We start from the raw sequence: 14,557 nt of genomic DNA, 5'->3' as shown, positions 1-14,557 counted from the left end.
TGGCTGAAGGCATGGCCACCAATGGTGGGGTGAAGATAGGTGGGAAGGACAATAGACCAGAGCCAGAGTAACGGACAGTTCAGTGGGGGGGAGGCCAGTTGTAGAGATGTAGGAGGTTACAGAAGTAGGAAGGGCAAGGCCATGAGGGGATTTAAACACATGGATGAGAATTTTAAATTGGAGGCGTTGGGTGACCAGGAGCAAATGTCGGTCAACAGGGACAGAGATGATGGGTGAGCGGGACCTGGTGTGTGGTAGGATATGGGCAGCAGAGTTTTAGATGAATTGAAGTTTATGGAGGGTGGAGAACGGGAGGCCGGCTAGCAGAGTATTGGAGTAGTCTAGTCTAGAGGTGACAAAGGCATCAGTGAAGAAATGAGAAAAGAAAGACTGCAGCAATGGGCAACTAAGCTGGTAGTTGAGGTATTAGGCACCTGAGTTGTGAGTTAAACCCAGAGGTCATGAGTTCAAATCCTACCATGGCAAGTTGTGAAATTGAATTCAATAAATCAATGGCACCAGAAAATAAAATGACCATGAAAGCTGTTGAAAGCTGTAAAAACACAACTGGTTCACAAATGTCTACAGGGGAAGGGCACTGACCATCACTTCATGGTCTGACCTATATGTGACTCCAGTCCCACACTAGGTGGTTGACACTTAATGCCTCTCTGCAATGGCCTAATAAGCTGCTCTGTTGCAAAAACAAATTCAAGAAGGCGGCGGCTCATGACAATCTTCTCAGGGCAACTCGGGATGGACAATATAATTACCCACATCTCTACATCAAATTTAAAAATGTATAAAATAAGGCACTAATAAAAATTCCAAAAGTAATAGATAAACACATGAGAGAGAAAGGAATGGAAGGATATGTTGATAGGGTTAGATGATGCAGGGTGGGAGGAGGCTCGTGTGGAGCATAAACATCGGTATAGACTAGTTGGGCCGAATGGCCTGTTTCTGCACTGTAAATTCTATGTAAATGATGCTAACATGGTGAACTTTAAAATGAACAGAAACAGTGATCCAAAACTGAATTATTTAGAGGAAATATCTGAAAGAAACCTTCTTGGTTAAAAATAAAAACGATGTTCTAAACATTTTTAAAAACTGTTTCTAGTGCAGATTGAGGTTGGGAAGTGTGCCTTTTATTTACAGACGCTGTTGCGCTGTGCTGTGCTCTTGAAGTTCATGCCAATTAGAGACAGGAAGAAATGAAGCAGAATAGAGGTCAGGACTGTTTGTTAGCAAAACACACTGTTCCCAGCTTAATCCACCCAATGAAAACTAAAACATCTTAAAAACAGATAGTGTTTAAAACATGATTTTCGGTGAGACTGCATGTTTAAATCTAATGCATTAACTGGGAAAAGTGTGCAGTGGCGGAAGATTACAGCTTTAACTCAGTATGTGGTTGTCCCTCACTTTTGGATATAAGGCTCCGATACCAAGTGCATTGTTTATAGATCACTCACTAATAAAGAAATCATATAAAACACCCTCCTTAGCACAGTTTTTGCACAGCTGCCCAGGACATGGCTGTAGATATAATCCTCTGTGTTTATATATTCAATCTTTTTCAACAAGCATCAGTTTTTCACTGTACTTAAAGAAATAGAGGCTCATAACACTTTGCTCATATTATTTTCAGTTAGCTCTAATGGATCAATACTCTCTGCAGCTACACATACAGCACATCAGAAAATAAGACTGCCCGACTATGACCCAGTTGATACAGGTTAGTTGTGGATCTGAGCTATTAGGGCTGAGAAGATCCTAGGTTCGATGTGGTCGCTGCTGAGTAAACTGCGGTGGGGGCACCAAATTTGGCCTCAGCGCCTCTGGCTAAGAGGGAAACAATCAGTGAGAGTTCTCAAACCTAATCACAGTCCTTCTGGGGAGCGCACGTGTGCAAGCGTCTGGTGAGGACACAGCCAGGCTCAGCTGCTAAGTGCCCCAAGGTTGAATAGCTTGCTCTAGACGCAAAAATGATGACTGCTAATGTGAGCCAATGAACCATACTGCTGCATGAATCAATACCTTCAGGAGAGGAGGGGAGAAAATTGGGAGGGGGAGTGAGTGGAACATTATTAAAAAAATAAAGAAGATTGCAGTATAAAATACCTACAGGTTCCACATTACCAACAACTTCATTCAGTCAGGCACAGGTAAAAATGTCACTCTACCTATGGGTGATGTTTCAGGACCCGGATGGCGCACTGCCCTTTCACCTCTGTTTGAATCCAGTGATGAACATCGCCTCTCTCCATTGGCTGTAAAGGGCCTAAAATGTATTCGTCTGGGCAATCCCAACTCAATTCTCAATGGAAAGGATTTTTAGAGGTGATCCCACAGTCTCTACAATATTGTCACTTTATCTCTGACCTGTGAGCACTCTGACTTCTTCACTGGGAGTCCAGCGTCGTGGGATCAGCCCTTTTATTCCCTAATAATTTGGAATCTCTAAGAGGCTACAAAGGTGGCCCAAGAAACTTAACACAACTCAACGGTAAGGGATGTTCTTTAGAGGCTGTAGTTGAGGTACTAGGCCAAAGATGGAGCTCCATGCTGCATCTTGTATTCGACCTAATTCAGGTGGGTTGATGCTGCAGAGCCGAACAAAGAAAAGTATTCTGTTATTCAGCGCTGTTACATAAAATACCCAGATGCAAAATATATCCTTATAAAATACTAAATGGAATAGGAAAGGTTAATCCAGGGCACGTTAACCAGGACATGGGTTCAATCTGATAAATGGCTAGTTCAGTACTGACATCAGGAACACTTCCTCATGCAAAGAGTGATTTGTACTTGAACTGGTCTCCCAAGTAGGGTAATGGAGGCAAAACCTCTGGAGTCATTCAAGTGGCAGTTACATAACATCTTGGGGGAGCCCTAGGTTTCTTTGGAAGGGTGAACCAGAGAGGCCAGGAGGCCCTCATTCAAACTTACCTTTGTGGTCTTAACTCTCATGAGATGAGCAAATATATCCATAAACTTTCAACGTATCAAAAATCTATTCTTCACATTCTGACTAATCTCTAGGAAGCATTTTGTTGAAATTTCTACACGATTAGACAATCATTAATAAGTCGATTATTAATTGATCTTAAATGTTTTCTATAAATTGTTAATTGGTGATCGGACATGCACAATGACAATTTTGTGTCGCATACTTTATTTGTTGGTACAATGGAAGACTTTTCAAAATGCATATTTGTTTCTATCTGCTATTACTTTGAAGTTACTGTTATTTTGGTGGATTGAAAGTCACGTGACGCGAAATAGAAAGCGATTGAATTTTTTGCTGTGAACATGACAAATAGATCACCAGGACAAATTATATCCAGTTAGCGGAAACACAGCCTCTCCATTAAGATAAATGAATGCAGTGAATGTGGACAGAAAATGGTTTACAATTTCTGTTTACACAACAACTTCACATAACTGCAATCAGTTGCATGGATCGGTGCAAGTGAAAGTGTTAAAGACTTAAAAAAACTGGAGCTGTTTAAATTTGAGCAGCAATAGGAGTCTGAAGGCAACTAATGAGTGACCCTAGTATCTGAATGGCCTTCAGAATACTAAAAGTAAACTAGCTCTATCCATTACATTGACTATTGTATTGCATCACCTGATATTATTCCAGATGCAATCCATGCCATTTTTCTGTCTCTGCCTCTGATCCATGCCTGTATTTTCACATAGCCACCTCTCCACTATTTCAGTGATAACCTTGGAACTTGCTACAGAGCTGTTCAAGGTTATTTGGCAGCCGGGGTATAAAAGATCTATCAGGGTCCTGTTTCTCGAACATAAACAGTGATACTCCTCGCAGCACCGTTGACAAGGGTGCTACTGTCTTCACAGAGCAATGGCGTTTAGTTCTCACTCTGCCCTTCAAAGGAGATGTCACTGTGAAATGGATAAGATGAATCAAGGCAGCATCCTTTACCATATCCTAAACCACAAGGGACATCAGCATCTACCCACCTGCAGCTGTGCGGACGAATCCAAAGAGAAGGTGGCACTAGGATCACCTTACATCGCCTCCAAGGCTGCTTCTGAAGTTCTGCTCAAGACTGTGAACTTTATTAAAAACCTGCCCTCCTTTCGAGGGCTGCTGCAGGCGGACCAGCTCCTGCTTCTGGAGAGCTGCTGGGCTCCCCTTTTCGTGCTGGGCTTAGCTCAGGAAGGTGTGGATTTCGAAGTGATTGAGCCATCAAAGACGAGCATACTGAAAGAAATTCTAACAAACCAGAAGAGCAAAAGTGACGGCGAGAAAGCGAGCAGTGAATTGTCAGCCGCAGAAGTACAGAAAGTGAAATCGTTCCTAACTAAGTGCTGGAGCATAGACATCAGCACTAAGGAGTATGTGTACTTAAAGGGGATCATTCTATTCAGCCCAGGTGAGTTATCCCACTGTCAGCTCTCACTGACTCGAGGCTTTATTTTTATTTTTAAAAACCTTGAATGGAAATAATTGAATTGACAATGACAATGTGGTAAGATATTGAGGAAATATGAATTTTGTTGCTTTGTGCCATTAATTAGAAAACAAGAAATTCTTTCACAGTTAAAGGGCCACTCTGGAGGAAACACATTTTTTTTGGCACTGGGGGATTCAATATGTGTGCGAATTTACGATGCCAAACTTTTAAGGAAGATGAATTTGTGGTTTAGTCAAAGAGAAGTTAGAGAACCCAAGCTAAGGGAGGAAGCTGAACAGGAAAAGCAAAGGGGGAAAGATCAGGTTTAGTTCAACTTTCAGTGAAATAGTTCTCTTAAAAATGGTTCTGTTAGAAAAATGTTTAATCTCTTTGACTAAAGCTCTCGGCAGATCTGCTAAATATCTGTGACTCTTTACCTTTTAAGAACTAAAAATCGATGCAGCTTAAAACAACTGCTGACTGAAGTTTAAAATAATAAAAGTAAATTCAAACACGTCTCAAGCAAGCACAATGACTGGATTAGCATTTCATACTAAAATAAATCTTTTTGTAGCGTCACATAATTAAAAGGAACAGAGAACACTGGAAATTATTACGTACTTTGTAGTTACAATTTTCTATTGTTTCCAGCGTGAGAGTGTTTGCTTCAGGTTTTATAAGCGACAAAAAGGGCAGATCTTTTCTTAAATGTGCTGATAGTTCTGGTCAACAATGTGTTGTGAAAATTGGTTGATAACGGAACAAAACTGCTTAACCTTGGCAGGAAATGTTGGCCTTCAGAGCTGATTGGCACCTAAGAAGGTTCAGAAACATGCTGGTGTCAGTGTTTTCAGCAAAGGCTATATGCAAAATCATGACTGGCAGCTCACATATTGGATTATATTACGTCCAATAAAACGCCAACACCTTTCATCACTTTGAACCCCACACATTGAGAGGTGACCCTGAGGAGATGAACAGCAAGGTGAAATTGACCAAATTAAAATGACAATCTGATACTACCTGATGTGGCCCATTCTAAGTTTATTTCAACTAGAGCCCCATAGATGATGGGGTTGATCCTTGGCAGTCTCACTGGGTGCTTTCCAGTGGACTTGCAATGATAGATGTGTATATGAACATAGGGATGTACAGTTCCAAAGACCACTTGGCCAACTGGTGATTTGTGACAATTTTTATTGTTTTTTTTGGGGGGGGGTTGGGGGTGGGACATAGGAACAGGGAGTAGGCCATTCAGCCCCTCAAGCCTGCTCCGTCATTCAATTAAATCCTGGCTGATCTGTACCTCAACTCCATTTTCCCATCTTTGCTCTATATCCCTGATATCCTTACCCAACAAAAATCTATTGATCTCAGTCTTGAAAGCTCCAATTGTCCCAGCATCCACAGCCTTTTGGGGGAGAGAGTTCCACTACCCTTTGTATGAAAAAGTACTTTCCTCGGTGGGGGGGGAGATGTGTCCACATTCCTTGAACGTTTTGACAGTTTGGGGAATGTGTCCAGTCCTGCTGATCTTTGTGGGATATGTGAGTTTACATTCACTCATGGTCTGGGGAAGCTCGTGTCAGCATTGACCAGGACTGGTTTCTATTTTCATGGAACATCAGACATTTTGTGGAGAAAAACATTTAGCTCAACAAGTTTGCCCCGTTTTGATCTTTCTCAGGCCCACGTTCCTGCCTTCTCACCAGGTTCCTCAATCCCTCCTTTCAATAACCTTAGTATTTCATTCCAAATGTAGATTTTACAAATTAGCTCTCCCATCACAGAGCTGGACAAAGGGTCGGACAAGATGTGCTGACCTCCAAGACTGAATTCCTGATATGGGCTCCCGCTGAACGAAGCTCAGTGGTGGGAGTGCTAATTTATAAAAATATGAAGTACTTCACTCTACTTACTCCTACCTTCCTCACTTTTAACTCAAATCCCCCCCCTTAGATTTTGAACTTTACTTCACTGTGAATTCAGAGTTTGAAAAAGCCCAAATTCTCAAGGCCCTGACCTTTAATCCCCGGTAGGTTTAGTTTGTTCTGGTTACGGCGCACTCCTACAGCAGGACGTTGAGTACAGCAGAAACTTGCTGAGTTGGACTGCGAGGCAGTAAAAACTCGGCGATCTTGACAACTCCTCGCAATTTTGCAGAGTCCTTGTCAGAACTTCAATCTTTTTAATTTTTTGGAACTGAACGAGAAAGGGAAATAACTGATACGATGTGCAGATGAATCTATCAGCCAGCATCTTAAAAGAGAAAAGATAGTTTAGTGTTTTGGGTGGAGATTCTTCGTCAAACTGTGTGGCTCTTTATCCAAACAATAGATATACATTACTGTACACACCCTGCATGGATATTCCTTACTAATATTCTAAACAAATATTCTGAAGTGACGTCATGTTAACACACAAGCAAACTTATAGAAAGTTGTTTCAGGTACTGCTCACGCAATCTAATTCTTATTCACAAATATATACTTACATATAGAGTATAAAGAAAAGTGAATGGTGGCTAGAATTGGTTTGAATTTTTTTGTTGGTTATTCGATCTCCTCTGGCATTGCTTAGAAATAGTCTGGAGTTGAGAGCACTTTGTGATATTTAGCTGTTAAGATAGAGTATGCATTTTAGCTGGCATACCTCCTTAAGGCCAGCGTCCTAGTACTCCCTGCTGGGAAGTGGACTAAATAGGGATGGGCAATAAATGCTGGCCTTGCCAGCGACGCCCACATCCCATGAGTGAATTAAAAAGATCCTGGTAATTGCAGCAGCTCATGAACTCCTGAGGTCAACCAGAGGGCAATTGTTGTTTATAAATTTCTGGTTCCAGGTCAGAAGAACCCAGCATAAAATGATAGACTGTCTTTCTCCTCTGATTATTACAGATACAAAGCAATGTGTGTCACTTTGAAGTGTGACATCTGGAATGTGACAGATGCATACTAAACACAGGGCTTTTGGTGTCTAATATAGATCATTATAAAATCTAGTGAGGGTATAGTTTAAATAGAGAGTAAATTCAACTGTTAATGAACAGTATTTTTTTAAACTAATGATACAGCCGTCATAAGCAAATATCCTTTTCTACAAACCAACCAAGCGATACTGGTGATCAGGATGACAGTGTAGTGCATTTAAGCCAATAATATACAATTCTGCATGTGTCCAGCAGAGGGAGCCCAGTTCTGGAGGTAATGATGTTATTCATTTGGTAAAGCTCCAAGTGGAGGATCAACAAGTCAGAATGTGACTGGTAGAAGAGACAGACACAATGATCTCATAAAAGGAGAGATTCCTCCTCAATATTCCTCAAACCCAGCTCTGTATGCACACAATGAACAGAATAAAGATTGAACAGAATGAAGCTGAGAGTCTGCTGAACTGTATTCTGGCAACAATTCGAACTCCAAAAGTTAAAACTGCAATGGGTTCTGATGTGTTGCAGCTAATTGGTATTGAAGTTGAGGTTCCAATCGAAATTACTAATGACAAATTTATTAAAATTCTAATAATTATTAAGGGTGTAAAATCAATGAATTTCGACATCAAATATATATGTACATGGACTGGTTTTGAGGGCTATCTGTTCCCTCATGCCAGCTAAATTTCCTGGCCCTGATGGATTCCCTGTTGACTTTTATAGAAAATGTGTCCCCTTGTATCTCTGGTGATGCTGTAGATTTTTTTTTACATTGCATGTGGTGACAAACAATTGCCTTAAATTCTAAGGAGAACAACGAAAATTAAAGGAAACAAAGGATCTCTTGAAAGGTAGCAGGCACCCTTGATAACACTCTCGGGTTGTTCTTTAAAGTCCCACTCCGGAATTTGAGAACATAATCAGTTGAAAATTCAGTGCAGTATGGAGGGAGTGCTGCATTGTTGGAGGTGCTTTTTTAAAAATATAATGGGCCAGATTTTGCTCTGAGTGGCTCATAAACGGGGCCTACTGTTCGTTAGACTCGCACTTGCTCATAGACTTTCTAGAGCATCTGGAACCTGTATGAACAGGGCAAGCAACTGTGTATCCCCTTAATCAGATTGAAGCATGTGTGGCAGACTGAACCAGGAAGTGTAAGTTAGAGTAATGAATTCAATGTCAAATCAGGTACAGAAAGTGAAATAAAGAAAGGGTAAGAAAGATTGGATTAAGAGATACAGAAATAAAAAAGACAGAAAGAAAAAGTAAAAAAAAATTTTTTTTTTAAATGTCCAACAGCAATTAAAATCTGAAGGAATGAGACTCCACACTTGTTAAAATTAATTTTCAGTGCCAGAGAGGTTGTTTGGCAGTAATTAAGACTCACAGCGCCGTTTAAATGTTACTTACATCAGAATGGACAAGCCCTAACTTTTTCTGGTAAGATTGGTCCGTAATGTGATGTCAGTGCATCGATGTCAATGCGATGCCATTTTCACAGAGCTTATAGAGGAGGCTCGCATCTGGTACAACAACTTCTGGATTTCCGCCTTTAACTGTGCATGTGCGGTCACTGGAAGTTACTGTCCTTTCTGCACACGAGTAACAGTGAGTGCTGTTAGCCTCACCTGTTATTTTTACAGAAAAATCCGGCCCAATGTTGAATTGAGGTCATGTCTGCCTGTTGCGGTAGTTCAGACATAAAAGTACCTCATGCCACTATTCGCTGAAGAGAGGGAGTTCACCCAATGTCCTCGCTAACATTTCTTCTTTAACCAACTCCACCAAAAGTTCATTAATTGGTCATTCATCTCGTGCCTCTCGTGAGCCTTGCTGTGCACACATTTCCTGTTGTGTTTGCCTACAAAACAGTGACTGCATTTCAAAAGTAATTTATTGAGATGTCTTCACGATGTGATGAGAGCTCCTTATTTCCCTCTCTTCCTTGTCGCCTTTCTTCTTACCTACTTCCCTTCACCCTAAAATGCTGACGGTTCAATTTTATTCTGTTTGGCTCGATCAGACGGGACAGATTTTGTGGGAGGATGAAACTTAATGGATAACACCAGGAGATTTGTAGATATTATGTTACCAAGCACGGAGGCTGCAATTCCAATTTTTCCCAAGAGCTTTGACTTTTCCCTGGCTTTTTCATTACCGGGGTAGTCTGTTTTTTTTTTAATCAGCGCTGGGATATAAACCCTGTCTGCTGATCTCAGGACTGCTGGTTGCTGGGGAACACTTGAAGGGTTCAATAATAAGAAGGTTTAGCTGACGGTTAAATGAGCCGACACCGAGTGTGGATTTTGAGGAAATCATCTGTCACTCAAGAGGACCCAGAGGTCAGGTCAATGAAGGATTGAGTCTCTATAAACAGACCCTTAATAAATGGCATGTGACAGTCCCTCCCCCTTGTTGATTGATGCTTCAGGTATAAGTAATATGTAACTCACTGGGTGCATTCTCTTGTCTCACTGTGAATATTTCTTCCATTCAAGGATATATATATATCACCATTTTTAGTGTGCTTGTGATCTACTTATATAACCAATGATACTGTCTACCTGTACATTGGTGATATTCTTTCATGTGTGAATAATCTAAATGATTCAGCCAAGGCCTTGCTGCAGGAAGTCGAGGTGCCTGATTCAACAAGGGTAAATCTGAGGGGCCCCTACTGTCTCACAGTTATTTTGACACTTATCAAGGTTTTTCTGCCTTTATTTGGGCTTAGATTGGATGAAACACAACACATAATAAACATAAGAACATAAGAAATAGGAGCAGGAGTAGGCCAATCGGCCCCTCGAGCCTGCTCCGCCATTCAATAAGATCATGGCTGATCTGATCCCAACCACAAATCTAAAGAGCACAAGAAGTAGGAGCAGGACCCGGCCACATAGCCCCTGGGCCCTCTCCGCCACCCACAGGGCCTTGACCGATCCGAACTCAGCTTCATGTCCAATTTCCTGCCCGCTCCTCATAACCCCTAATTCCCTTTACTTCTAGAAAACTGTCTATTTCTGTTTTAAATTTATTTAATGATGTAGCTTCCACAGCTTCCTGGGGCAGCAAATTCCACAGACCTACCACCCTCTGAGTGAAGAAGTTTCTCCTCATCTCAGTTTTGAAAGAGCAGCCCCTTATTCTAAGACTATGCCCCCTACTATGCCCCCTAGTTCTAGTTTCACCCATCCTTGGGAACATCCTTACCGCATCCACCCGATCAAGCCCCTTCACAATCTTATATGTTTCAATAAGATCGCCTCTCATTCTTCTGAACTCCAATGAGTAGAGTCCCAATCTACTCAATAAAACAATGAAGTAGATTAAAACCAATCCATCGTTAGCCAAGATAATGCGTGAACTTATGTAGATGGGGTGTTATCCCCATTCCCTGGCAGTGGGAGGGGAAGATGAATTGATTCCATAGGAATGAACGTCCTTCCCAATTAAACTATGGTTTATGATCCCACTCCCAGTGGAGACAAACGCTTTCTATAATTAGGATTGTCGGTGGGTTGAAATCGAAACGATTACATAGCCTACATTTATATCATCCTAATAAGTGTTCTGTCAACTTCCAAAACCTAGAAAAAATTTCCTTTAAAAAAATGTTTCCCCCATCCATGTATAGGACTTTGGGGAATGTTCTAGATAAGATGAGAAACCCGCACTGGAAGAGGTGAATTTTTGACTATAATGGACCTTATACCTCAGAAATAAATGTGTCTCTTTCACACTTTTAATGGAAAGACCTGGATGAGCAGGTATGGTGAGTGCAGGTCAAGGGATCGGTAACTATGATTCTGATGAAGAATCAGATGTAGCTAACATCCTTTGAATATGATCATTGGTGGGAGATATTTTGTTACTGCATTTAAAAGATCATATTTACAGCTTTGCTGCTGCCAACATGCTGAGGAAACCTCTCCCTCCATAACAGTGATAAATAGGTGGAAGCTCAGTCTGTTTCGACAGTTTGAGGAGTCTATTTCTTTTCATGTTTGGGGGATGGGGGATATTTGTACTAGCTTTGGCTGAGTGGTAGCATTCTCGCCTCTGAGTCAAAGGGTCATGGATTCACAACCCCACTCCAGAGACTTGGAGCACATAATCTAGACTAACACTTCAATGCAGTACTGAGGGAGTGCTGCACAGTTGGAGGTGCCGTCTTTCAGATGAAATGTTAAACTGAGGCTCCCGTCTAGCCTCTCAGGTGGATGTAAAAAATTCCATGGCACTATTCAAAGAAGAGCAGGGGAATTGTCTCAGTGTCCTAGCCAATATTTATCCCTCAACCAACATCTAAAACAGATGATCTGGTCATTTATTTGATTGCTGTTTGTGGGATCTTGCTGTGCGCAAATCAGCTGCCGCTTTTCCTACATTACAACAATGTCTACACTTCAAAAGTATTTCATTGGCTGTAAAGCGCTTTGGGACGTCCTGAGGTTGTGAAAGGCGATTATATAAATGCAAGTCTTTCTTTTCCTTTGAGCCTGTAAAGGAATGAAATGCAAGCATAAAATTAAAATCTTAACATTTTAAAGACATTTATTTGTTTCCGAGCCAGATGAAGAGGATAAATGTCTCAAGAAGATCAGCATGTTGCAAGTCAGGCTTTTTGACATACCCCTATTGGGGAATGTGCGAAATTCAACTTATTTTGGAGGGAAGTAGTTATTTTAATGAAAGCTTATGACACAAAAAACTCAGCAATTTACATAAAATCTTACCCTTGCTTAAATCAATCAGGATTTGGCAATTTTTTAATTTTTTTTTTTATTTATTCGTTCACGGGATGTGGGCGTCGCTGGCAAGGCCGGCATTTATTGCCCATCCCTAATTGCCCTTGAGAAGGTGGTGGTGAGCCGCCTTCTTGAACCGCTGCAGTCCGTGTGGTGAAGGTTCTCCCACAGTGCTGTTAGGAAGGGAGTTCCAGGATTTTGACCCAGCGACAATGAAGGAACGGCGATATATTTCCAAGTCGGGATGGTGTGTGACTTGGAGGGGAACGTGCAGGTGGTGTTGTTCCCATGTTCCTGCTGCTCTTGTCCTTCTAGGTGGTAGGGGTCGCGGGTTTGGGAGGTGCTGTCGAAGAAGCCTTGGCGAGTTGCTGCAGTGCATCCTGTGGATGGTAATGCAGCCCGATTATCATCTCTAATCAATTGCCCTAATGTAGTTCTGTTTTGTTACGCAGATTTACTGGGGCTACACTCTCCACAATACATCCTGTGTCTGCAGCAGGAGGCCGAACGAGCCCTCACTGAATACATCCACTCCGTCCACTCACGGGACACCAACCGTTTCAGCCAGATACTGCTCGCACTGACTTCCTTAAAGATCATCAACGCACGTGTCATCACAGAACTGTTCTTTCGACCTCTGATCGGAAACGTCCAAATGAATGCTTTGCTGATAGAAATGTTGTACGCGAGCTAGTCACACATTGCTGTGCGTAACAAAACATTTAAGCGATAGACAAGACACTTTCTTTCTGTTGAAGATGCTAACTTATTCGTCACAATTGTGTTTTCTAAATGTTTACATATAAAGTGATTATGATTATGCCTGAACTGTGCCTAACCTACATAATCTGATTAACAGATGGATGCATTAAAATATGTATAATGTTTACCTTTACTGTGTGATTTTTTTAAACACTATTGCCTATAAATTCGTTCACACCAGCAGGTCGGTTCGAACTAGGCACTGGGGGCCTCACACAGTTGTTAGGCTCTTTGCATATGCAAATAAGGGGCCTAACGCCTGTTTCAGGCGCGGACCCTGGACGCCTTTCTGTTTTAACCGACACCATTCTGGCTCGCAATGAGCGTGCGCTTCCTGCCCGCCATATTGGAGGCTCGGGCACCCATTTAGCACCCAAAAGACTGGCATGACACCATTGGTTTTCTAGGCCCGTGTATTCCAGACCAGAATCGGGTTTGGGGTGGGGGGACGTGGGGCGAAGCAGGAGGCGATTCCTCCGGCCCCCTCCTGGAGCGTGAAGCCTGGGAAGTTTTAACTCCTTTTAATCTCCCCTCACTGACTCTGGGGCTGCAGACCACTACCAGGGATCCAAGGAAACGGAGCAAGCTAAGCGAGGGGCAGGGAGGGGTTCAACGATGATCACAGCCAGGGCAGGGGCAGGGGGGTGGGGTGAAGGAGGAAGCCCAGGGCAGAGGAACCTTACAATTTTTTTTTTAAATGAACAATTGTCTAGACCTCAGTTGGCCCGATCCAGTTTAACGCCCGCTTTTGCTGAGACTTCACGATCCATGCATTTGAAGGTTAAAATTGCATCGGGGTCCAAATTACATCAGCGGATATTTCAATATTTATGAGGCCCCAGTAGACAACCTCCAACCTCCCAATAAACCCGGGGGTTAAAATCACGGGCAGCGGGAAGGCAGGGTGCACCGCACGGCCACCATTTTAACCCCTACCCACATCAATAATTAATGTAAGGAATCTTACAACACCAGGTTATAGTCCAACAGTTTTATTTGAAAATCAAATAATGTGATTGTCAAATAAAACTGTTGGACTATAACCTGGTGTTGTAAGATTCCTTACATTTGTCCACCCCAGTCCATCACCGGCATCTCCACATCATGATCAATAATTGATGAAGCTAACTGTAGAAAAGGAGTTTTGAAAAATAATTAGCAGAACTGAAGGTGGATAAGTCACTGGGCCCTGACGGTATACATCCTCGGCCATTGGAAGAAGTCAAATGGAAACTAGCAGAGGCTCTGGCCACAATTTTTCAATCCTTCCTAAATATGCAAATTGCGCCATGGGACTGGAGAGTGCCTGGTGTTCGAGAAGGCAGAGATGGATCAATGAGTTAACGATAGACCAGTTAGTCCCATGTCAGCTGTGGGCCAAGTCTTAGAATTCATAATTCGAGACGAAATTAGTGAGCATGTGTTCATCAAGGATAGTATGCATTTGTTAAGAGTAAGTCGTGTTTGAAAAAATTAATGGTGCTTTTTGAAGAAGTGACCAATTGGATAAAGGGAATGCGGTAGATGTAGTGTGTATGGATTTTCAGAAGACATTAGGGGCATGATTTTATTGAGGGGCCGGGGGGGGGGGGGTGGGGGTGGAATTCCTGGTGGGAAACCCAGAAGTAGGGCCTTACGATTTTGACGTAAGGACATCGTTTTTTTTAAGGTTTCCCGCC

At 42.1% G+C, this 14,557-nt stretch overlaps 1 protein-coding gene across 1 annotated transcript; it reads left to right on the top strand.

Moving 5' to 3' along the window:
• Nucleotides 1-3,813: 3,813 nt before the first annotated feature.
• On the top strand, nt 3,814-12,978 carry LOC137332687 (nuclear receptor subfamily 0 group B member 1-like). Its single transcript, XM_067996633.1, has 2 exons — nt 3,814-4,412; nt 12,569-12,978. The coding sequence occupies exons 1-2, from the start codon at nt 3,878-3,880 to the stop codon at nt 12,808-12,810; spliced, it is 777 nt and encodes a 258-aa protein (XP_067852734.1). The 5' UTR covers nt 3,814-3,877; the 3' UTR covers nt 12,811-12,978.
• Nucleotides 12,979-14,557: the final 1,579 nt, after the last annotated feature.

This window comes from Heptranchias perlo, chromosome 15 (assembly GCF_035084215.1).
Source record: "Heptranchias perlo isolate sHepPer1 chromosome 15, sHepPer1.hap1, whole genome shotgun sequence".
NCBI lineage: Eukaryota > Metazoa > Chordata > Chondrichthyes > Hexanchiformes > Hexanchidae > Heptranchias > Heptranchias perlo.
The sequence above is the reverse complement of the archived record's forward strand: the minus strand, read 5'-3'. Positions and strand labels throughout refer to the sequence as shown.

Bases quoted from the DNA above. Each gene is read 5' to 3' on its own strand.
- LOC137332687 (XM_067996633.1), top strand. From the start codon at position 3,878: ATGGCGTTTAGTTCTCACTCTGCCCTTCAAAGGAGATGTCACTGTGAA. The intron at 4,413-12,568 runs GTGAGTTATCCC...TTTGTTACGCAG, and splicing joins GATCATTCTATTCAGCCCAG to ATTTACTGGGGCTACACTCT.